General features: G+C 43.7%; 1 protein-coding gene across 14 annotated transcripts in view; it reads right to left on the bottom strand.

Annotated features, from left to right (window-relative positions):
- The window catches only part of LOC138637015 (ERC protein 2), a 154,549-nt gene that overhangs the window by 33,447 nt on the left and 95,093 nt on the right, over positions 1-26,009 (bottom strand). For 10 of the 14 annotated variants that reach the window (XR_011312336.1, XR_011312337.1, XM_069725445.1 and 7 more), the window contains 3 exons: positions 17,262-17,409; positions 8,405-8,578; positions 3,283-3,347 (listed from right to left, as the gene is read on the bottom strand). Coding sequence is in view for 10 of the 14 variants with exons in the window: in XM_069725445.1 (XP_069581546.1) it covers positions 3,321-3,347; positions 8,405-8,578; positions 17,262-17,409 (349 nt within the window). In the remaining 4 variants the exon portion in view is untranslated. The remainder of the gene's footprint in view (positions 1-3,282; positions 3,348-8,404; positions 8,579-17,261; positions 17,410-26,009) is intronic. The other 4 variants (XR_011312339.1, XM_069725484.1, XR_011312340.1 and 1 more) reach the window with 2 other exon arrangements.

Raw genomic sequence — 26,009 nt, 5'->3', positions numbered from 1 at the left:
TTCAATAAGAGCAAAGTATGCCATGAGAAATATCAGTTTGATAAATCCTGATTGAGATCTATAGTCAGCAAGATAAAGACCTACTGGAGGGCTTATCTGTACCAGTCTTCCGGTTTCCACTAAAAACTTCAGACAGAAAGCACAGGCCACCAGGCACCTCAAGGCTAAGTGTTTGTGGGTGTGTACTTGTACAGCTTATGTTCTGGGAACATACATCTGTTTGCATGGTCGCATTGTGGGAACATTTTTCTCTTTTTGGAACAAAAATATCCATAATGTAAATCATTACATTTTAAGGTGAAGGCTTGGTTTAAGGGTACAGTTCGGTTAGGTTAAGGACGAGGTAAGGGTTAGGGTTTGGTAAGTATTGATGGAATAAAGTAGTGTGTGCATTTGTTTTCACACACGATAATACACACACATACACAAATTTACAGTTTCATGCTTGCTTTGCTTTCATGGATTCTGTAGTTTTGGTTCATGGGTTTCATAGGTCAGTTTTTCTAGTGAGAAACCAACAGACTTGAAAATAGCACCAAACAATCAGAAGCAGGCAAGTAAACATTTCTGTGACACTTAAAATTAATTGCAAATTTTTATAAAAAAAATGGGATTGACAATTGGCTGCCAAATTTCAGTTTCCCACTGGGCTTAGAGTTCTTTTGTGAGTCCTTGTGTATGTCAGTGAGTGGCAAACTCACTAACATACATAATGTAGCCTTACAAACACTGTATTCTTTGAAAACACAGCCATCTTCTTGACTTGTTTTAACCTGAACAAGGCCTCAGTCCTCCTTGCGTGCACACACACTGACACTCGTGCACACACACACACACACACACACACACACACACACACACACACACACACACACACACACACACACACACACACACACACACACACACACACACACACACACACACACACACACACACACACACACACACACACACACATAAACATATTTCTGTCCCCACTTGGAAAGCCTCTCAGCTTCTTTTCACTTTATTCAGTACAAATAACTTCACGGTGGGATAAAAGCATAATGTTTCCAGAAAATCTCTTCCCCCCACACTCTGCTTCACTCTTTTGGCCCCATGTTCTCCTTCACTTTTTCCTCTAACCCCCTTCTCTTGTCCAAAAGGACATTCTTATTTCATTAGAGGTGGGGGGGGGGGTGGTCTTGGAGGCCAGAGGGTAAACAAAACCTCTGTAATCAACAGCAGGGCATACACAACCTCAATGAACCAATCAGAGTCAAGTATCCTCGAAGACAAAACCATGGCTAACCAATACAAATCCACACCTGGATGTTTAGAACTCAAACTTGCCAACTTAAACTCAGCACTTAGGTTTGTGTGGAATTCAAAACGAGGACTCAAGGTTATCCATAAGAAACACCAACAAATTCTGGCATACGCACTGACACAGATCCCCAGCTATTTGTCTATCTGTGCTGTCATCTCTGTTTGCTCATATTAGGGAGGGCTCACTCAGGGACAGGATATGGGGATTAGGTCTGGCCTTATTGCGCTGTAGCTACATACCGCTGAATAGCTCCCATCTGTTCTCCCATAGAGGATGGCTAATACACGTTAGCTGCGCTCACGTTGTGCACTGCCAGAATAACAGCAGTGGATAGATGAGCAGCACTGATATCGCTAGCCACAACACCACTGCACTAAAGGCTAATATAGCTGGCTTATTCTATTAGATTGGGATAAGAAGCACTAATACACACACACATACACAGCCACGTGTATACACACACCATCATGATATCTGATTGGAGATACTGAACCAGTAGGCTACTCGCAGGTCCAACTCCAGGTTTACCTTGAAGAATATGTGTTCGAACAGGGCAAAGCTAAACTCTGAAAAAGGTGGAGGGAGCAGGAGAGATGGAAAAAGATGGAGAGATGGAAAGAGAGGGAGAAAGGGGGCAGTGTGGTCTGTTTCATTATGGTGAATCCTGACACTGCTGCATTCTCAGCACACATGGACTGGATTATAGGCTATGTGGGCTGCTCCAGCACTGTATAGCTCAGCAACACTCTCTTGAACGCACATACACATATACACACTTGCAAGCACACACACAAACATCATAGCAGAACGCACAAAAGCTTTGCACTGAAGGAAGACAAACCATTTGCTCACATACAAGCCATAGGACTCGTAATCCCAAAAGTAGTGCTAGGGCAAAGTGCACAACTACTAAGTCATTGAGGTTAGAGACAGAATCTGCTTGTGATGGTCCACCTGTGGATTACTGGGGGAAAAGAATGAGATGCACTGGAAACTATGAGTATACCATGCTGCCTGGTTTTCTCTCTCATTACCACATAAATGCATAAGCACCCTGTTCTCTCTCTTTCCGTGTCTCTCTTTGTTCAGCTCTCTCGTCTCTCACATATACATGTATAAATCTGTCTTTATATATTTATGTCTCTCTTTGTCTTGCATTTAGACACAGACTCACACACATGCACCTCGCATACTCATGCATGCACACACGTATTAGCTCCAAGCAAACCATAACCTGGCCTGCACAGACCTCTTTCTGCACGCCTGTGTTCAAAGGCATCCTGAGTCTATGGGGGGCTTCGATATAAAACCCCCAAAACAGGAATTATGCTTTATGACTCGGCATTCTTTGTTTTATGCTTTTTCAGCTTGCAGCCTTAAAAAAACTGTTTCATGACTGTTCTCTGCTGTATTGTAATGAACTACCCCACACACTGGCACACAACGGGGTGGGGTAGCGCGGTAAAACTTTACTATGACTAAAAAAGCAGGGCGCAGAGAGACAGACTCATCCATCTCTGTTTTTTTTCATCGTGTCGTTTTTATCACCTATGGGCCCCGGTATGTTCGCTTTAAGCTGCTGGGTGTGTTTGGGTCTAATACCACATAGTTACCTATATAGCCACAAAGAGCATGCACCACATGCAGCACAACCGGCATAAGAGCACTTCACAGAAAGCAGCCATAAACCTCTGAATCAACTGACGCGCTTTAGTCGACTGAAATTCACAAGCAATGGAAAAGGGGTCAGGTTCTATTACTCTCTCTCTGTCGGAGCTGGGTAATGCTGTGGTTATTGTGGTACCATCAATGTTCCTGGCTAATGGTTACTCAAGCCCACTGAAGAAGCCCATTGTACAGAAGATCATTAAAGTATGTGGAACAGATATACTGTAGTACACTCTGGCATGGGCTAAAGTAACTCTGAAATTAGTAAAAGGTGCAACAATAGTTGTGTAATAGAAACTTACTGTGAACAAATGAATGCAGGTTCCCATGATGGTGGTCATCATGCCCATATTCCCTCTTCATCATCCTGTGAGAAAAACAGTGTAAATATGCCATCATCATCTGTCCATTAACCATCCGTTAACATGTTATTGATACTTCATGTCAAAAGACGTATAGAGTGCAAGATGGTTTCCTTTTAAAACAAACAATTTACTGTACAAACTCTAGCCCAGTGGTTATGTTGTTACAAGTCCAGTCTCGTTGCTTAATCTTAAGGTCCTCCTAACCCCCTGTGACTTTTAATTAAAACAATCCTGTTCATGCTCTCATTCAGAAAAGCTGTGTATGATATCATGAAATGCCTTCCTCAGCGTAATTGTTAGAAATCAATAACTAAATACATAAGGGGTTTCCTTGGGGCTGAAACTGTGCAGACAAGAGTCCTGCTAACAAGAAGGCTAATTCACTTAGACATTAACATTATGAGGGTTAGCATGAGCTGGCAGCTCACTGTAGCCCAACCCTTGCCTGCATAATGCTAAAATAGGCTCCGGCAAAGCACAGTCTATGCTAATGTGACACCGTAGCACAAAACACAAGGGTCTTGGCTGCAGTCCACAGTGGCTTTGGTTGAACTGAGTAGTTGTGACAAGCTTGGTAAACTCAGTAGGCTACAACTAAGCAGCTAAGCTATAGATATAATGGCCTTTCAATGGAACATGCTAGTTGCTAAATGCTAACATGCAGTGAATGGCTGTGACAGGCCTTGTAAACAGAGCCAGACCTATAACCACTCATTCTGCCAGGTTAAACACATATATGCACACACACACACACACACACACACACACACACACACACACACACACACACACACACACACACACACACACACACACACACACACACACACACACACACACACACACACACACACACACACACACACACAGAGGCAGGCACACACATACACACAAACAGGCCAAATACCATGTGCTACTTCTCATAAACCTGAAGCAGGCCGCATGTTACGGCTAAAAAAAAAAAAAAAAGGAACGACGACCCAAAAGAAAAGGCTGTGTAACTCTGTTTCTGATAAACACTTTATGGCTGTTTTCTATTTCCTTCCGAGGCTGTTGCCAAGTATCTGGCAGCAGTGCTGGCATGCCTAAATGAGAACAACATGAACACAACATGCCCGTCAAACTGCACACACTCCGTGTTGAGACTCAGACCTAGGGTGCATCTCAAGAGGGTTAATCCACTTCCTGCGCATGCCTCTTCTGATTAGAGTTCACCTGTCCTCTGACTAAATCCATCACAGATTAAGTGCAAGACTGGGAGTATGGATAGAGGATTGAGACGGACACACCAAATGTGGCAATGAGTTTTAAATGACATGTGGTTTGGCTTCTTGGAAAACTCTGAAGTGTGTTCTTCTGTTTGTGTATCCACTGTACCAGTTCATGCATTTGTGCTTAAATGTACATGCCTGTATTTGAGCAAACGCAAATGCAAAAAAATGTGCATGTGTGGTCACTGTAATGTTATCCATGGCTCTAGCTGTATCTTGGAAATGCATTGTGGTCTATAGGGTGACCATGGAGACCCTCCTCATCATCATTATCATTATCATCATCAATCATCCTTGGAGTTGGCGTTCCTGGACCCGGCAATGCACTGAACCACTGGCCTGGCCACACTTGTATATTACATTTGAAATTGGGAAAGATGGAGGGAAAGACAGGACTGAAGGAAAGAATGAAAGAGACACGCGAGAGAAAAAAAGGTGACTGGGAAGAAAATACACCAGGAAGAAATTTGATGTTAAAGGGTTAAAATAGACAGAAAAGTTATTAAATTTTTTTTTTAAAAACAAGTGGAGTGGACAGAGGAAGAGGGGAGGATAGAACAAAGAGTTTTGGGAAAACAAATAGAGTAATTAATCACTTTTAGATTAAAGTGAAAGACGGAGTCAAAAGAAATGTGAAGTCCAGTATGTGGAGATAAAACAGGGCCACCTCAGGGACCTTGGTGACATTCAGGCTATGTGTCCTGACAACCTTAATCAGCACTACACACACACACACACACACACACACACACACACACACACACACACACACACACACACACACACACACACACACACACACACACACACACACACACACACACACACACACACACACACATTGGAGACCTTGCCCTGACCTCTGGTGAACTTCACCATAAGGTCAAAGATCAGAAATGAGAAAAACTGAGGACACAAATCCAATGAACAACCAGTTTGTTGTTTTTGAAGCTTTTGTGCTTGATACAGGACGAAGAATGAAAAACAACTTCGCCAAATAATAATCATTTTGGTCGCAGCTTATGGACAGAAAAGGCTAATGCCATTTTAGCACACTTCTTTAATATGTAAATGTTGCTCCGATGCAAGCAGGGCTGGGAAATAATGGCCAAAAAAAATATAATTTGATTGTAATTCATTCTTATCTATTATTGACAATTTTAATCTTTTTGTAATTATACCTATATGTCCCTCGTAAGCAAGGCTGTATTTGCAACACTAACAAAGGAAAAGCACCACTAACAAGGCTGTTATCCTTTGACATACTGCACATTTTGTAATGAAAAACAGAAGAAGTAACTATAACCTATCAGCCGAACGTACAAATGGGGAAATTAACATTTGTAGTTCGATGGTCCATACATAGCCTTGAATGTTAAGCTCCTTCCAGTTAGTGCCCTGTCCTGTCTCATGGGGTGACACTGGAAAGTGAGGCAGTTAATGGTTGCTGCTTTTCCCCTGTCGTTTTGGAATTGGGTAGGTAGCTAGCATCTGACTCTCGAAGAGACACACATTACCCCATTCCATGTGTACTTTTGTCTCAGGTGCTAAAACAGGTTTGCCATGCTGCCACGTTTAGTTTGAACTGAGTTTTCACAAAGTTTACACAGCACGGTGGTCTGTTCGATGTCGGGTTTTGCAAAACCGAGCCATTCAAGTGTGTTTGACTGGCCAAGCTCACACGTGCAAGCATCTCCAAGGAAACAGAAATGACTACTGCTGTAACTCCAGAGGATTATTTGTCACTGCTATCACTGGTGTTTGACAGGCAGCAGAGGAAGCACGTATGTCGTATGTCGTATCACGATTTAGGCATTGTTTCTCACATGGGGCAAAAAAATTAAGTTCCTCAAATTAATTCAATAGCTCTACATTTCTTCACGAAAGGTGTCATGAAAGGTGTCATGTATGAAATTTCCAAGCATATATATATATATGTGGGGTACCGTCTAATCTACTCTGTGTTTGATATATTTCCATTTGTACACCCATTTTAAACCTCATCTTTAATTTTCCCACGAACTCTGCAGAGAAAGGATGAGCCATCACAGTTTCCTTGTATAAACATAAAAATTAAACTTTAATAGTGAGTAGAATTCAGCCAATCTGCGCAGATTTATGACTTGTTTTGTTATTCCGTACATTCTTAACAAGACTTCCCAGCAACCCTAATAATACTTTCTTTGCTAGTCTTTTTCAGTCCAACTTGAGAAATTGAAATATCACTTGCAGAGAGCCACTGTTTCATGTCAAACACTATAAACACTACTGCAGTAAAACAGTGCTAGGTATGATATTGAAGCAAAGATATTTATAAGTACACAGTGGCAGGGAGTAATATGCGATAGTAAAAACCGAGCCCCTGCTGTTCACAGTTTAATATGAAGCCTTCTGTGGTTGAAGGTAATACAAAAAAACAATGTAGCTTAATAGTTTGATAATATTATTTTAGCAAGTCAGATTTAAAATTTTACATAAAATACAATAAGTGCTACACACGAAAGCGTAAAGGTGGTCCTTGTGGGATTACAAGGTGGTTTCAAGGGTAACTGTGTTCCGTATCGGTTTCCTCAGTCTAAATTTAAAAATTAGATGTAGATTCATTCTATGGCTGAAAATAATGCAAATGCTCGCATAACCTATACAATTAAACTCGAGTGTGTTTAAGATTCCTGAGTGATAAATGTGCAAAGATGTCAATCAACCCCAGACCCTGACATTCTCTAAGGGATCAAAAATATAGTCTTTTCACAGGCGTGTAAGTCTAAAAAAAATGATTAAAACCAGCAATCCAGTCCTCCAACATATTGCTGAGGTATGTGTGAGGTGATGCATGGATATTATAGCGTGTTCTTAAGCATGTGCATGTATTTTAGAATTAGGGGAAATCCCCAGTGCATGTATGACTGCAATTTGGACAACAGTTTCAGAAATGTTTAAAAACATGCAATAGTGAACAAGTGTTGGAATTTAGTCTCAGGTGGAAATCCCCAAGTATTCAACTTCTACCCTACACATATACACATTCACACACGCACACATACACATATCTTCATGGTCTGGAATCCCCCCCAATCACTGTCTCTTGACAACAATAGAGCAGTGATGAGTTTGAATTACATTAAAATAACAAGAAGCTTTCATCAGCTAATGGAAATACAGTGAAATTTCCCCGGTCTTCCTTTGAAGATTGTTTTCTGTCGTCAGCGGTTTCATCTGGGTACATAGTATCAACAGGTCTGCATCTCAATGTGCATCTACACACGCACACGTACAGGCAAGCACATGCTTATGCACACTTGGATGCTCACACACATATACAGACACTTTGTGCTGATAACAACAACAGTTTGTTCTTCTTTTGCTGTCTTCAGACACATTAAGTTTGTCCTCAGGGCAGTCTGGATATGATACTCAGACAGAGAGTAGGAAGCTTGTATGAGAGATGAATGATATATAAACTAACCTCACATACAAATCCCATCAATCAAAAACATTCATTTGGCAGTTTTTTCCTTCAGGCGTCATATCTAAATCATATGAAAAACTCTGACTTGGCAGGACGTAATGGGGATGAAGGACATGAGACAGCAAAGATGAGAGAGGGAAAATTTGATGCTGTGAAATCTGACCACAACTGACTCGTGGTGGAGATGACAAATATGAAACTGCATCAACTTTAAAAGCATGGAGATGTGAGCCCACAATATGTCAACTTGTGTAAACAAGCCCAATGCTCAACTGGTTTCTAACTGGTTGAGTGTGTGTCAGTGAGTGTGCACACGCACATTTATATTGACCTGGTCCATAGGGGGTCGGTGGTTGGCATGAGGGGGCCCTCTTGGCAGACTTCGGTGATGCACATTTGCTGGATGCAGGTGGTGAGAATGATGAGGATGATGTTGGGGATGGATGTAATCGTCTTCATAGTTATCTGCTATCAGCTTCATTCTGCTCTGAGTCTGCAAAAAAAGAAAAGATGAACAAGAACATTTCAATGTATAATTACAATACGCACATACTGAGCCATTTATTTTCCCTACACTGCTTATTTGTTCCTTGAAAATGTACTGTGGGTCTTAGAATGATTAGGCTGAGGAATTTTTGGAAGGGGGGAAAGCATGTTGAAAGCCATCAAAGATGATAAAAACTGTGCCGCTAACAACATTTGACAGGTCATAAATTGAGTGAGTCGGCGCGCCTGATGAAAATATTGTAAGTCTGTCAAATGTCATCCATATTGTACATTATGATTTAATTGGTTGAGACAAATCCTAGAAAGAACAGTTAGTTAGTGTTTTGTGTAGCCTAAGGCCACAGGCGTTCTGGCCTGCATGAAGCAACCTCATTCTAGATGTTATTGATTAAAATTACACTCAAATATGCATCTTTCTGCATGCCTGAAAATGGGTAAGTAGGACTGCCCTACGTGTGCGTCTCTGTGCATTTGTGTGATTGTGGAAGAGGCTGTCATCCTGCCAACATCATTGCTTTGGAGAGCGATAACAGCCTGGGCTGACTAACATTAACAATCAGCCTGACTGCAATGAGGCCGGCTGTCTGAGCGATAGACAGAGACAGAGTGGGTGAAGAGATATTGACAGGCTCAGCTTCATTCCCATAACTGCAGATACTTCCCCTGAGGGCAGACATGATTGCAGAGCGGGAGGTGGGATTGTGTATGGGATGAAGATGATTCCAAGGAAAGATATGTGCACATTTCTCATCCAAAATGTTGCGGCTTCCCTTGTTTTAATGAGACAGTCATGGCAGGAAGAAGCAAAAATCCTGAGTCAGTTGTGAAGATAGGAGGGAGATGGTGTTACGGTAGTAAGCGGCCTGGGGACATTGCTGCTGAGATAAGAAGCTGAGGCCTAATGACTGAGGAAACGAGCCAGTCAGGATCACAGGGGGAGGATGTGGCTGGTATTAAAGAGGTTAGCAATTAGTTTAAATTGGAGAAGAGCAGCTTAGATAAGGTGAGAACACTGACGGGTGAAACAGAGAGACAGGAATAAAGATGAAGAGTGAGGGATGGAGGAGGGCTCAGACAGACACCAGACCAGTGGTTAGAGCTGTTAAAGGCTCGGTTGAGGTGTACAGCCCTGCGTGACCTCAGATGTTGACATTAGCAGGTGTGACCAGGTGGTGCTGGTCTCAATTCAGCAGTTACAGAGCTGACACCTGTCATTGAGGCCAGGACAATGACTATCATATAACATGCAGCTGATGAAGCCACCGCACTGCTACACTGCACATACTGATGGTACTTTCATGATGAGTCCTCCACAATGCATATAGTAATAATGTTGTTTAATTTCTGTGCTGTTAAATGCCATTTCTTTCATTTCCAATAATAATTTATAGCAGAAGGACAGAAAGAATACTATGTGCTTAGTCATCGCTTCTAATCTAATAAGAACTGTATTACTTGTTCCTGTTCATTTAATAACAACCATATTTGGTCGTGTAAGAAGCCAGAAGTCTAAGACTGTGTGTGTGTGTGTGTGTGTGTGTGTGTGTGTGTGTGTGTGTGTGTGTGTGTGTGTGTGTGTGTGTGTGTGTGTGTGTGTGTGTGTGTGTGTGTGTGTGTGTGTGTGTGTGTGTGTGTGTGTGTGCACATATTTAATATTTAATGACCTGAGACACAAACACAAATGAATGAAATGATTAATTGCTTCTGAAAGAGTCTGGGTGTGTGGTCAGGACAGGCCACATGTGGCCATCCAGTTTATCCAAACACACACACACACACACACACACACACACACACACACACACACACACACACACACACACACACACACACACACACACACACACACACACACACACACACACACACACACACACACACAGAAAAGCACACACATTTACTCTCCTCCCACAGACATATTCTTGCATGCATGTGTAAAGAAGGTGTTCACACGTAAAATGCCTGTGAGGTGGAATGTGTGCGTTTTAATTAGTGTTAATTAGTAGCTTTGCAGAGTAAACAGCTCTGTAATGGCCTCCAGGCCTGCTTGTAGATCAGGCAGCCGGTAACAGACACAGGTGGCACTACTGTGCGTGTGTGTGTGTGTGTGTGTGTGGTGGTGGTGATGGTGGTGGTGGTGGTGTGGTGGGTGGGGGGTTCAAAGTCCCTTTATTACACCATTGCAGGGAAACAGAAATCACTCGAAAACATCACTCGAAAAGCAAAAAATTTGAAAAGAAAGGACATTTTCAAGTAAAACAAACAAACAAAATAACCAAAATACAGCATTAAAGAACAAATGAATCACAATGATCAATATTTTTCTCTGCTTGGAAATTAACCATCAGCTCTCCGCCAACACCAACTGAGCATAAAATACCCCCAATAGCTCATCTGTCCCTGAAAGCCTGTATATTGTCCACCGTCTGATAGTAGGAGTGTTCCATCCTGAGTCGGGCCTTCAACAGTCCCTCCAGAACTTTCACCGGCTCATCACTACCAGTACCCTGAGCCCGATTCCTGCGTGTCAGCCAGATGGCCAATTTGGAAGAACCGGATAAAAAGTTCACCAGTGTATGGACAGCCTTCTTTTTTATGCAATACTTTGGACCAAATATAAATAAAACGAAAGAAAAGTCCTCTCCAAGACCCTGAAACCACCTTTTTAAAAGTTCAAAGGGTGCTGAAAGCCGAGGACACTGAACAAAGAAGTGTACCAGGGTCTCAGTCTGACAGCAGAAAGAACATTCCTCCCCAAGGTTTGGATCCAGGTGTGCTCTGTATCTGTTTGTAGCTATTGTCCCATGTACAACTCTCCACTGGAGGTCTGCTGTCCACTTTTCAACAGGTATCTTGTACAGGCACCTCAAGCTACCTTTCGGGGAAACGTCTGGGCCAAAGAACTCAGTCCACCTCAACTCCTTCAACCCCTCCAAAGAGCGTAAATTCTGAACTTTTACGCAGATTTCATAAATTGCTTTTTTCCCTGCTGCCTGAAATTTGTCCAGGTGAGGCGTTGCGAACAACTTATTTCCTCCCCCCTGCCACTCTCCCATAGCTGGGGCAATGAGCAGAGTGGGGGGGCTGTACTCAGTTTCTTCATCCCACTGGTTAGACAGAGTACAGCTTTCTGCAAACGCTCTGAGGTGTTATGGCAGGGCAGCACAGACCTCCTCCACAATTCTGTTTGTCAGCCTGACAGAAGTGATGTTGGCGTTCTGTCTGAAGATGTCCATGGATGATGATGAAATCGTCACCAAATGTCCCAGTTCGGTGCAGTTGGCCTCTCTGAGACTCGTTCGCAGGGTGGCAGACTGCAGAGTTTGAGTCCTTATGAAGCTGCTGAAAAACAAAGGTTCCTCCAACAGCCACATGCCTGGAGTCCCCTCAGCTACACGCGAGGTCTTAAAACCTGCCTTGCCTGCAAAACAGAACTGCAAAACGGTGTCAGCCCAGCGAAGTCCACTTCCTCAGCTTGTAGTAGAAAGAGCTGCTTGTCGTAGCCCAATCACCCAGCTCTCCTCAGCAGCAGTCAAGCAGTATCCATCCAGCTAGGGCCACAGCCATAGAGTAGCTTCTGTGCAGTCCGGAGCCTGAAAGACGCGATCTTGGACTGGAAGTGGATCAGACCCTGCCCCCCCTCTGCCACAGGCAGATAGAGAGCTGCTGTACGAACCCAGTGCTGGCCAGACCAGAAAAAGTCCACGACAGACCTCTGTATCTCTGCTATGAGGCCTCCTGGTGGCGACAGAGCGATGAGTCTGTACCACAGAGTCGAAGCAACCAAGTTATTAGCAACCAGAACTGGCACCATCTGATGTCTCCACTGCCCCACTTCACCCGTGCAGATGATGCCCTCTCATAAGACAGAACATCTCCCTGGCCCATGATAAAGATGTTTACAGCATCAGCATAAGCAGACACAGTAAGGGGACGACAAAGACTGGAGGACCCAGGCAGTGACAGACCACTGAGCTGACTTCTCAGCCTGCACAACAGAGGCTCAATAGCAAGGCTGTATAGTTGCCCTAAGATAGGACAACCCTGTCTTATCCCTCGCTGTACAGGAATCGCTAGACTCAGCCCAGCTCCCATTTTAACCAGACATTCAGCACCACTCTACAACAGACCCACCCAGGTCAAGAAACCTTCACCAAGCCCAAAAGGCTATGAGTGCAGAAAACAGAAAAGAGTGATCCACCCTGTCGAAAGCCTTCTCCTTATCCAGTGAGACAATGCAAACACATCATGGAATTTACATATGTCAAGCACATCACGAATGAGAAAAATGTTGTCCATAATTGTCCTATGCAGGACACAAAACGTTTGGTCACTGTTTACAATTATTTCCAAGTAGTCTCTAAGTCTGTTGGATAAGGCTTTGGAAAGCACCTTATAGTCAGTGCAAAGCAGCACCACTGGGCTCCAGTTCTTAAGAAGTGCCAGGTCCCCCTTCTTGGGCAGCAGGGAGAGTACTGCCCGCTGACATGAAACAGGAAGTGATCCTGTTTAAAACATTTGAACAAAATGCTTACGGCTCTCCATACAACATTGCTCTGCCCCAAAACGAGCAGCGTAGGACTCCATGGCATGGCTCCTCATCGCCCTCTGGTCTGTGGTTATCCTGCCTACTGGGAGCTTCAGACAGGTCATCCGCTTCCTCTGTGCTACCGATCTCTCCAAGTTGAAGAACCTGACCAGAGCTCCCTTCACTCTCTTGCAGGAAGGAGTTCAACTCCAACCTCCTCTCCTGCAGCAGTTGGCCCACAGTGGGATCCGGGTCTCTCTGGAAGCCCTCCTCAATAAAAGGTCAAAACCCACCTGTCTCTGCAGCACCCCAACAGAACGTATGAATGAACTTATCAATGTCACTGAAATATTCGGTCACTTTTGCAAAACTTTTGTAAGTTACATCCAAAAGTGCATTTATTTACTCCAAGGAATATATGTCACTGCTTTTAGTACACGTTTCATGAATAGATGCAGTGTCTGATTCAGTCTCATACTCTATGTCCTCTCCTTCACAAGATAGCTGGCTGGCGGACACTGCCTCTACACTCCATCCTTCATTAAAGGCTATGGTGTGATCTCCACTTCACAAAGTTCTACAGACTGTGGTGGTGCTTTGGTACCAGAGGTACTGAGGTTCTGTGCAGCCACAGAAGCCTGCTGGTTGTGAGACTGGCCCTGGTCCTCCTTGTTGACATTGTTGTTATCAGAAGACGAAGCGGCGCTGGCCACGCAACCGCCGCCGGCCACAGCCCCACCAGCGGGACCTGCCGCGGGGTCAGCCCCCACCGCGGCGCCAGCCACCACACTTCCCTGCTGCTTGTGTGGACACGCGAAGCGTTTGTGTCCCACATCTCCACACTCAAAACATTGAATTTGTCCCAAAGTAGCATACACCATGTAGGAGCCATCACTGTGTTTAACCCTGAAAGACACCTCCAGTGTTTGTGGTGGGCGAATCCAGGAACATAAATACTTGCCGCCTCAGAGACAGCACACGCTTTAGTTTGGGATCCCTACATCCCAAATTGACTATTTGAAATCCGCTGGCAAATTTTTCAAATCTGCGGAGTTCATTTTCTAACAGCTCGTTAGGTATAAACGGTGGAACACCAGACTCTGTGATCCGCATAGAGGGAGCTGAGAGCGGAGATACCTGCACAAACGCGTCCCTGATAAACACGCCATTCTCTGTCAAGTTGTGGACATAAGCCTTGCTTGTCACGAACACAACCACAGCTTTATTCATCCTTGATGCAAAGGAAAGTTTGTCACGTCCGGTGGAACTAACCGTATTCCCTGCCGGATTGACGAGGGTGGTGTCTCAGAGGACGCCATCCTACCGAACAACGCCAAACAAAACCACTAATCCCACGTTCTTCAACAGATAGAGAAACTGCTTTGAAGCTTGTGTGTAGACAGATCGAAAGACAGAGGAAAATTTCCAACGCAGGGAAAGTACAATCCAAAACTCCGCACCACTCTCACATGTCCACCACTCACATGCGACCGGAAACTGAAACGAGGAGAGGAGAGGAGAGGAGAGGAGAGGAGAGGAGAGGAGAGGAGAGGAGAGGAGAGGAGAGGAGAGGAGAGGAGAGGAGAGGAGAGGAGAGGAGAGGAGAGGAGAGGAGAGATATTGTATTGATGTCTCTAACCAAAACAGGCCGTACTATTTATCTGTGCTGTGTGTGTGTTTCTGCTTGTGTATCAATGTGCAGCTGCTGGTGCAGACCTGGCAGTGAAGACTGCTGAGCTCACAGCTGCGTCCCAAACCTCAATCCAAACTCTCTGTAAATCACAAGCCTGGCTTGATTAGAGAAGCGCTGTATTAACACATATGGACACAGGAGGCTGACAAGTAAGGCCTTAAACAAACAGGCATCTGGGGAAAGGCTGCACAATTCTCCCAATATTTATACACGCCCCTTTGATCAGATCTCTGGGTGATTTTGTGTGTGTAACATTACCATTCTATTCTAGTAAAAACAGAGTAGCACAATGACCCAGCTCTTAGCAGGCAGATAGTTTTACACAAGTCACTCTCAATGAGAGGATGGATGCTTTAGTGTGTCGATAAAAAGGTGGGAGAGTATAAAGAGAGAGAGTCACGACACACCTCTGAGAATTCGCAATTCATCTTTTCTCAGCTTCAAAGCACCACTGATGTGTGGCCATCCATCACTTGGATGGACTACTCAGAGAATTCCCACATGGGAGCACATTTGTTCTGACTCTCTTCTGAGGAAGTCTAAACACTACACTCATCGTCTGTGTCTATATGTTTGTAGACGTGTGTTTGTCTGTGCTGAAGAAGGCCTTTGCCTCAAAGGGAAGCAAACTGAATGAAAGGAAAGTTTGTAGGAGACTGCCTGCTTTACACACACACACACACACACACACACACACACACACACACACACACACACACACACACACACACACACACACACACACACACACACACACACACACACACACACACACACACAAACACATATACAGCATCTTCCAAAAGAGGGATGTGGGGAGGTCAGACAGGGCAATGCTATCTGTAAATCTATCTGCTGTCTCAATATCAGCTTTCTCCTAAGAGACTTTGAGTCCCATAATTCTTTGGCATTTCCTGGTCAGTTTCCTTCCGCCATTGGCTGCTGAAGACCTGAGGACGGCACCCTATCCTGATATGTGTGTCAATGGGTCAGAAGACAGAGAGCCGGTGTGTGTAATGTTGAACAGCATAACCTCCAGAGAGCTCATTTTGTGGAATAGAAGGAACCGAAGACTCCCTGTAGGAACTACTTACCTTACAACCTCCTTAACATTAATAGATTACATGGTGCCACACTTTTACGGCCCTTGCGCTAGATGTCCATAGCACTGCCTACTACACCCTTGCAGTTACCAGCAGTATTTTGACGTGTGCCTGAAGACATTTTAAGAAACCCGGTTTGTATGTGCAAAGAGGAGACAAAGAAAGTTTGCGTGTGTGCTGCCCACTCCTCCCTTACTTTTCTTGTCTTTTCCACTTTTCCCCCTTTTTTCTTCTATGCTCTGCTCTAGGCCTAGAGGCCGCATCGTTGCAATTAGAGCTCATCGCATCATCAGGTGGACTGTAACTGCTTGTTACCCGACGGGAAAACATGACGCATCCAATGGCGATAAACAGATAATAGGCTTTCCTCGAAATTCCTCCAATGGAATTGCACCCCCTAGGAACTGTTTAGCACTTTACGAGACATGAACAAACATAGGTTCGCACTTACATGCACAACCAGCCACTGCATCTGTTGACTTTTAAATGCACCATCTTTCCCAGAAGCCCCTGTGACTCAGGAGACCGTATATGTAGACTCCCTGCTGTTAGCTCATTACTGTTAGCATTCACGTAAGATCAGTCACTGATGTGGTCTGACCAGACCTTAATGACCCACATACCTTCCTCTGCCCCAGGTCATATTGAGAACCAGGGCAGACATGGGAAATAGGTGTGTGTGTGTGTGTGTGTGTGTGTGTGTGTGTGTGTGTGTGTGTGTGTGTGTGTGTGTGTGTGTGTGTGCGTGCGCGTGTGTGTGTGTGTGTGTGTGTGTGTGTGTGTGTGCGTGTAGGTATATGTGTATGCTGGGATTTAAGTCTGTTTGTCCAGGAGACATCACACAGAAAAGTTTGCCGGTGACTCACAAACGATACCAGCCTACGTCTGTGTCTTCAGTACATCCAATAACTCTGATTGCAACATGATTGTTAAGAGAATAGCTTTCCTCATGTGTTTATGTGCCTGGATTTAGAATCACAGCTCCTGCTTGAGTGATTTGGCTTATGATGACAGAACGAAGTAAGTGTGGTTTGAGGCGGGGAAATATATTCTGTTAACTACCAGGAATTATTAACCTCTATCTGTTCCTGATTTTAAAGTTCAAAAGTCTTCCCACGAGGTTGCTTTAATGTAAGCAATGCTTCACCATGTGCAGCAGGTTTGAATTTGTAGTCCTGCTTTGATTTCACAAAGCCAAGATCTGTCCTGAACTGTGACCAAAAGACCAGGTTGCATTTGATTCATGTGCTGCACAGTCAGCCTCTCAGACCAGGAGTTCTTGGAATTGAATTCATTGTTTATAGGCATGTTTATATAACTTGGTGGTCACATGTGGTGGATGTACCTGCTGTTTAAGCTGGTGCATGAGCCTGTCCTTCTCCCTCTTCAGAGCCATTACTTCCTCCTGGGATTTCTTGCGTTTGGACGAAGATAACTCCAGAAGGGCGATGTTAGCATCCTTCTCACTGATGGCTGCCAGCAAAGCCTGCTGCCTGAAAGGGTGAGAAAAAGATAAGGATTTTATTGATTTTTGGAAAACATTTCATAAAAAGAAACGTCATGCTTATTACCCAAAGTAAAAATATCGAAATACTTGTATTATATTTAGTAAACAGACAGACAGGTGTATAGCAGTGACGCAGATGCACCCCCGCCCCCTCCAACTGCACCTGTGGGACCTTGTACATATAGAGATGTTACAGTAAATTCATTCCTTAAACTCAGACAGATTCCACAGAAAAGAAGCAGACATCTTTGAAGTGGTCTGCTAAGTATTGCATCAGTGGTACCTTACTGTGACTCATGGGCATGTAATAGTGTAATAGACCCTAATAGAGCAGACTGAGGAGGATATGACATCTTTCCTCTGTCACCACTGGTTACCACAGCATATGTGTGTGTGTGTGTGTGTGTGTGTGTGTGTGTGTGTGTGTGTGTGTGTGTGTGTGTGTGTGTGTGTGTGTGTGTGTGTGTGTGTGTGTGTGTGTGTGTGTGTGTGTGTGTGTGTGTGTATCCATGGCCGCAAATGACTGTCTGCAGGTGCAGAGGAAACACACCACCAAACGTCACCATAAACATACACAACCAGATGTACAACATTACACCCACGGGATTGCGTAACACTTGATGTCAAGTCTGTGTCTTCAGAGATCTGTGATGACTGTCCTTGTGATCAAACAGGATGTCGTAAATCCAAAGATGTGATAAACACATTCTCTCTATCCATTCTTGTAAACACACAAAGAAGCAGAAACATTCTTATACTGTAGATAGCAAGTCACACACACCTCTTCTACTTTGGCCATTGGTTGCAGTCACACAGTAAAAATGTACGTACAATAGATTTTATCTTGTTTGGTTTTTGTCTCCACAATGTGCCCATTTTGAAAAGTTCATCTAAATGACCATTGCAAGAGTCTGAAGCTGTCGACCCTGTGCACAGACGCTGAAGGTCTTTTAACTTGGATAAACATAACTCGGCTCAACTCCAGACTATTATATGGCATTTGAAATTAGGAGGGCATTAAACCAGCAAGCAAAGTAATATGTATGTTTGTGTGAGGTGAGAAATAGAGGAAGAGGAGGGAGGGAGCATTCAAAATACACTTTGGTTTCTATTAAAAACTGACCTGCATTGGGGTGTTTTTATTCCATGATTTAAGTCCCTGCAGAAATAACTGAATTGCGAAAATAAACATGCTGAAATCAGAATAAAGTCCTGCTGCCCTGGAACTCTACATTTGGTGTTTTTAGTACAATTATCTGCATGCCGCATCTGGATTCTGGATTCTCCCATTCAAGACCATTAATAGGCGTCTGTGTGTTTGTATGTGCTTGCATTTTGTACATGTATTTGTGCGGGCATGCATGTGGGCTCTGACATGGAATGGAGCAGCTAATCACACCATTAATCACAGAGCAGGACCAACGTGACACTTTTCGTCTCCCCACACCTCCACTGTTATTCCTCTTAATGCTCGCTGTAATGGGAACACACACACACAGACCTACATTGGACTCGGAGCAAGTGCTTTGGGCTGCCGGCTTATTTCACTTGACCTGGTCATTCACAATGAAAAACTCTTAAAGTGTAAAAATCCCATCAAGAAATCAACGGTAAAAATTCCACTGATCAAACAACAGTGTAATTGCTTGTGAAACCCATCTGTATGCAGTCCACCAATACATGGCTACACCAATACATGGATACACTACATAATGATGAATTTTACATTTTAGAGAATCGTACAATGGCAGTCTCAGTTCTGTTACTTTATCTTCGGCTGCGTAAAATAGAGTGAAGAGGTGATACACAGAGTCATATAAGGGCAAGGAATGTGGCACAATGTGTCACTGTTCATAAACAGTGTGTCAGATTAACAGCCTCAGCCTACTTGCAGGATGGCCATCTTTACACCACATTGCAAGACTTGGAAGCTCAACATCGCTGAATCACGTCCAGGCAGTCTCATAGCTACACCTCTTATCTCTTTTAAGAAGTTTATACAGATGCGGCTTGAGAGTGTGATCTATTACAGTCAAAATGCCACTATAAATCAAGAAGAATTCATGCTGCGTTCACACTGCATAAGAAGCCAAACATGAAGAATTAGACTACATTTTTAGAATACCATCTTAGTCAGAGATGCAGAAATAGTGTATTTGTTGCAGAAGAGTGCAGAAAAAGGTTCAGGGCACTAACACAAGTCGTCTCTGTCTATTCTGACATTTTAGATATTACTTGTGGCATTAGAGTTGTTGTACACCTGTACAAGGAAGCTACACTCAAAAATAATTAGTATGTTGTACATTTTTGACCAAAAGATACTTTACGCTGCTAACTGTAAAAAAGTGTCCGTCTCATCTGCCTCACCTGCATTTTCAAAGCATAGGTACAGACTTCCTAACAGAAAATGACTGATTGAGATGTCCTCAGTCCAACAGTATGAAACCTCTGAAGCAAAGTGGCTGCCATGCTTCAATGCAAGCCTAATCATTTCCAGTCTCTAAATTAACACAACAGATTACAGAGTTGTCTCCCTGTGGGTGCTCACTGAGTGGTGCTGCAGGGTTCTGCTGAGCGATGTCTTCCTAAAACAATAAAAATAGGGGCATTATTATGATTAGCCCACGTGGAAACTTTGTCTTCCACATCCTCAGTCAGTGATTGTGTGTGCAATGTGTTAGTGTCTCTGTGTGTGTGCTGATTAGTGTTACTAACAGTGTGTGAACCTGAATCACACTTGAGTATTTAATCACATCTCATTTGAGTGGCCATTTGGCCTTAGTTGTTGAACACACTTGCAATGTACATTAATCTGGCAGAAAGGATTTATCTGTCAGACACACACACACACACACACACACACGCACATTCTAGACACACACACAAAGACAAATGCAAGCACTGTATTTACTGGCTGATTTTGAGCTGTTGAACCCTCTTTCTGTCCTCCTCTCTTGCCTCACTCCATGCTTAACTTAGACTTGGTGTGGACCGGACAAACAAAGGATTATCTTCATTCCCTGTCCAATTTAAAGGGTAACAACGAAATGTTATTTGTGACAAACTAGTGATTAGTCTTCATAAAAGTCAGACCCCAAGCAATGGGAAGTCATAAGGCACTCACATAAAATGACAAATAAATCCCGCTGCTGGATTTTTTTGTGTCAAAAATCCCCTTCAAGAGATAACTATTTTAGCTGACATGATTAACAAGATGCTTACATAAACAGATGTGAATATATATAGATCTCACATGGCTCAGATTTAGTTTTAGTATTGTGAGAGACCATGCGAGGATCCGTAGAGGAGCAGAGGCCGTACTGTCATCTTATTTATAAGGGGTGAAATTCTCAGTTCGGCTACAACATGTGATTCCAATTGAACCTTCATGGTCCCTGGGACATATTGAGACATTTGGATCTACAGAGGTGGGAGATGGATGGCTAAAGTACATGACTGTGTGATGAGAAGTGTGTGTGTGTGTGTGTGTGTGTGTGTGTGTGTGTGTGTGTGTGTGTGTGTGTGTGTGTGTGTGTGTGTGTGTGTGTGTGTGTGTGTGTGTGTGTGTGTGTGTGTGGGAAGGGTGATGTGGGGGTTGGTGGTGGTAGGGGAGGTCAGCTAAGATGATATGGAAAGAAAAAAAAAAATGGAATGCAACAAGTGGAAGAAGAGAAGGTTGAGGCAGAAGGAGATCATTTAGGACAACAAAATGAAAAATGAGGAGAGCGTGATGAAGATGTCTTTGAGGTGGTGCTGCTGTTGAAGGATTGGCATGGGGCACATGGGAGACTGCCAGATTTCTGGGTGACATGAGGTTAAGATGGGGTCACGAGTGAGCTCAAACCCACATGCGTATACTTAAAAAAAATAAAGAAAAGAGGATGTGATGCAATGCAGGGGAGAAAATGGACGGCAACAACATCAACAGTAAGAAAAAAAGAGATGGTAAGAGATGAAGTTGAAGGAGAGAAGAGAGGGGAGTATTATGTGTGACAAGAGTGACTGCCACCTGGGCTGCACGGGAGAGAAAAAAGGGAAGAAAGGAACAAAGGTAGAGATTTAAGAGTCCCAGCCTACCCTAAATCAGCTCAGCGTACTCAATGTTGTTATTCCTAGGCGTCACGGTTGAGGGATATGTGTTTATAATTTGTGTTATGACTTACTTGAAATTATGAGTGTGGAGAGTCAGTGGGACAGAAACAGATGCGTCTGTGTGATGCCCGAGGGAACCATCAATACTCTCTGCCCCTAAGTGCAGTGTGTGCATGTGTTTTCTATGTGTGTGTGCATGCATTTTCCTGTCTGTGCACACATCTGAGCATTCATTTCCTTATGTGCACGTGTGATGTATTTTGTTAGCAAGAACATGGGGAACCTGCTAATATCTGTTCCCAGAACATCCATTATGAGGTCTTCTAGTTTGTGATCATGCCTTTCCACTACTTTACTGTCCAGCTCTGCAGAAACATTCCACTGGCATTTTATGGCCGTTCCTTGATTGCGAGTGTGTGAAGGTGCGGCACAAGTCTAGGGGCCCCTGCCTATGCAGTACTAGAGGCCTGTGGTGAGAGCAAGCAGAGGACATGAGAATAGGGCATGGTTGAGTGACACTATTATTTATGGCCTTGGAGCACTGTGTTATTTACAACTGAGGAGGTAGGGAAAATGTCTATTTCCAACATAAAACACACGCTCAGGCTTCATTTGGTAAGCTTACTGCAAAGCCAGTTGAGATGGTAAATCTGTGTTTCAGCTTTAAATGTGGGTTAAATGTATTTTTATGAGGTCAGACTTTTGGCTACCTTTGGTTGGATTAGCTCCATGCTAACCTTTACCAAGACCCACCTATTACCCACTTCCTTTTGTGTGCTCGCCTGAATCAAAGCCTTTATTTATCTTAATTTATTAGAGAGAATGTATCCATACCCACCACAAATAAAACTTGCATGCCTGTCTTGTTTGTTCCTCTTTTAAAGGTCCACTATATTAGACATTACATGCAAATCCTGACATTTGATCAAGATTTACATGCTAACCTTGAGCTGTGCTTCCCAAGAAAAATCCATTACAGCAGATGGTTCTCCCAGAACTGGACCGGGTTATGTGTGTTTTCACTTCACTAATAAAATATACAACCCACTTTGCTCACCCCCACTCCCACAATAGTGCTCTGACTGGTGGGCGGTGGTGATGGTGGTGGTGATGGTGGTGGTGGGAGTGTAATTAAAAGAGTATGTATCAGTTTTACAGCAACACGAGGGAAAATACGAGGGGACAAAAATCAACAAATCTGCCAAAACTAGCCAAATGTTTAGAGTGGGAGCAGGGACGAGGAGAGATGGCTGACTGCTTCCAGAGATGAGCAGGACCAGACGGCCACCGCTGCATTCCAGCCAGACAGAAGGGGGGAAAGAGATAGAGGGACCCACACAGTGAGGAAAAGCGTGAGGGAGACCAGGTGGCTGTGTGTGCAAATTTGTGTGTGTGTGTGTGTGTGTGTGTGTGTGTGTGTGTGTGTGTGTGTGTGTGTGTGTGTGTGTGTGTGTGTGTGTGTGTGTGTGTGTGTGTGTGTGTGTGTGTGTGTGTGTGTGTGTGAATTCTATCTCTCTCAAGGCAAAGACAACATCAAATAGACACAATGTAATTTAAACTTAATTTAACACGCTTTAAATTAAAGGTTTAACATTTTGGTAGATTTGTCTTCAAAAGAGTGCGATGAGAATATCAATATCAATCTTATGTTTGTGCATGATGTAAGAAGCATTACCCAGAACAAGTAGCCTGACTAGTAGCAGGGGGAACAGCTGGCTTGGCTAGTTTTAAAGCATGCCAAACAACATCTCAAAAGCTGACTAAATAAGACATTGTATTATTATCTTTCTGTCGTTTTTCCCCTAGAAGGGAAAGCTTGGTGCTGGTACTATTTCTTTGGAAACAACAGCCAGGTGCAGGGACTGTTTGTATCCCTCCATCTTATTATAACAGTTGCAAAGCTTGGTAACATCGTGTCAGTACAAAATCTAAACCTGTCAGTCCAAGTCTGACAATGCAAACAATAGCAATAGATTAACTAGGCAGACTATGCTGGTTTCCCATGCTAATCTTAGCTGAACACATTTTGACCCTGGCTCTGTTAGTAACACACAGATGTAGGACCAATATCAATCTTCTCACTTTCAAGGTGAAAGCAATTCACTGTATTGCCTACAATACTGAACTATTCCTTTAATATATACAAGCACAGGATACTGACAGAACAACTAGTGTCATTATGGGTTCACTTCTAACTTCATTGCATCACTATCTGAGGATCAGCTCAGGGTCAGGTGGAATCCTGTTGTTGTAAAACCAGGGTCACTAAATAAACAAGGCCTACTGAGATGTTAGTGATGATTATGATATCATCGGCATCTTTTCCTATTTGGATGACCTTGTGTGTTTCCATGTGCGCCCGTGTTTGTGTGTGTGTGTGTGTGTGTGTGTGTGTGTGTGTGTGTGTGTGTGTGTGTGTGTGTGTGTGTGTGTGTGTGTGTGTGTGTGTGGGCGTATCTTTTCCTGTGTAACTTAAGTCTTTCACATCAGTGCGGGAAAAAAAAAAAATCCATTTTAGATTAGTCAAAGCCTACGTCAATCTCCAGAGCTGCCTGGCACAACGCCTGCCTACACAGCTTCAAACCAATAAGATAAGATCTCAACTTAAAACTCCAGATATCCGACTAATAGCAGTGCGGGGCTTTCCATTCTCTTAAGGGGGAGGTTTGTTTACTGTCTTTATTGTCGTTCAGCTGACTGACAGTGTCTCCTCAAGGCACAAAAAGCAAGACAGAGTTTTGTGTGTCTAACCTCCCACTATCTAAAGTTATACAATTTCAAGTGAAACCCTAAATATGAAAAGGTAAACAATTAACTCATAATCACAATTATTGTCAATGATCTCTGTTGATGGGCTGGTTGATTATCTAATAATTTCTGCCACTTAACACAGAACTAAAGATCTACCCCCCCCCCCCCCCCAAAAAAAAGAAAAAAAGCGAGAATAATTAAGAGCATAATTAGTTCTCTCTCTTTCAGAATGAGGCCTCGACTCTGAACTCTCAGTGATGTAAACTGAAAATACCAGAAGGATCACCATTCTGCGTTACGTCATTTGAAATGCGATCTTTATTGGCTTGTGTGTGTTAAAATAACTGTCTGTCAAACAGATCATCACCAGCTCTTGGAGAGGACAGCTACCACAGTCTTTTTCTTTCTCCATCCTCATTCCATCAATCCTTCTCTCCACCCTTTTTTTTGCTAATCAAAGAGAGGAGCAACTCATCATAGGAGATAATGGCATCACCTCCGCCTTGGACTTGGACCTCTCTATCATTCGCCATCTCTCTCTCTATCATTCTCTATTTGGCTCTGTCGTGCCCTATACTCACTCCAAAGTGGGGCTAAATATTAAGTTCAAGGAGGTTATGCAAACACGTTGAAACAGCCATCCTTGGCCTAAGTATTACCCTCAACCCTTCAATTACCCGCCTTGCTTTCCTCTCTCCTCATTCCTCCTGCCTTTCCTGTCCTCCGCATGGGTTCTCTCACTCCGGTCATCTAACTGCAGCCTGGAAATACAGCACACACTCATGACGTGGGGCCAAAAGACCTTAAAATATCAGGGGCAGAGAGTACAACATAGTGGTGCACTATAATACACACACACACACACACACACACACACACACACACACACACACACACACACACACACACACACACACACACACACACACACACACACACACACACACACACACACACACACACACACACACACACACTTACTCATACACAGACCTGCACCCAAAATACACATGTACACACAAACCGATGAAAGACGGGTCCAGAGAACAGTGGGAGCGAGTACCCCTGGTGTATTTTTTGTCTTCCAAATGCAGGGCCTGGTGGTGGACCACAGCTGAACCACAGCCGACATGCGGTGGAATGGGAGGCCACCACACTCACTTCCCTTAAAGGAGCAATAGACACACACACACACACACACACACACACACACACACACACACACACACACACACACACACACACACACACACACACACACACACACACACACACACACACACACGGAATCACAGAATAACACACACATACACACAAACACACACACACGGAATCACAGAATAACACACACATTCACTCAGACACACACAGATCCACACATGTTCAGTAATTTTCTGGATAGCACTGTCATGACGATGGGCCCATGTTTAAAAAGTGGTTTGAGGTGAAGGGACAGATCTGTATGTGCTGTTTCCCACAATGCTTTGCCAGACAATTACACAACCCAATTAATGTGGTTACTACAGCACAGCTCAGGCTTTACTCTGAGCAAACTGAGTGTGCATGTATGTGTGCGTGACGGAGATGTGTGCACGCTCCTTTAGCCCATTTCACTCTCAGAATTATAGCTTTCCTTGGAGCTTGGACTAGTCTCTTTCCCGTCAGTGTGTAAAGGACACACAAGGTCACACTAACATTCACCCCACACTCCATCAGCCAATCAGAGTTATTTCCAATCACAGC

The sequence above is a fragment of the Brachyistius frenatus genome, unplaced genomic scaffold (assembly GCF_029030835.1).
Source record: "Brachyistius frenatus isolate BFR_SWC_R1_liver_20210118 unplaced genomic scaffold, ASM2903083v1 Contig_6, whole genome shotgun sequence".
Classification (NCBI taxonomy): Eukaryota; Metazoa; Chordata; class Actinopteri; family Embiotocidae; genus Brachyistius; species Brachyistius frenatus.
Note: the sequence above shows the minus strand (reverse complement) of the source record. Positions and strands in the feature narration are given on the sequence as shown.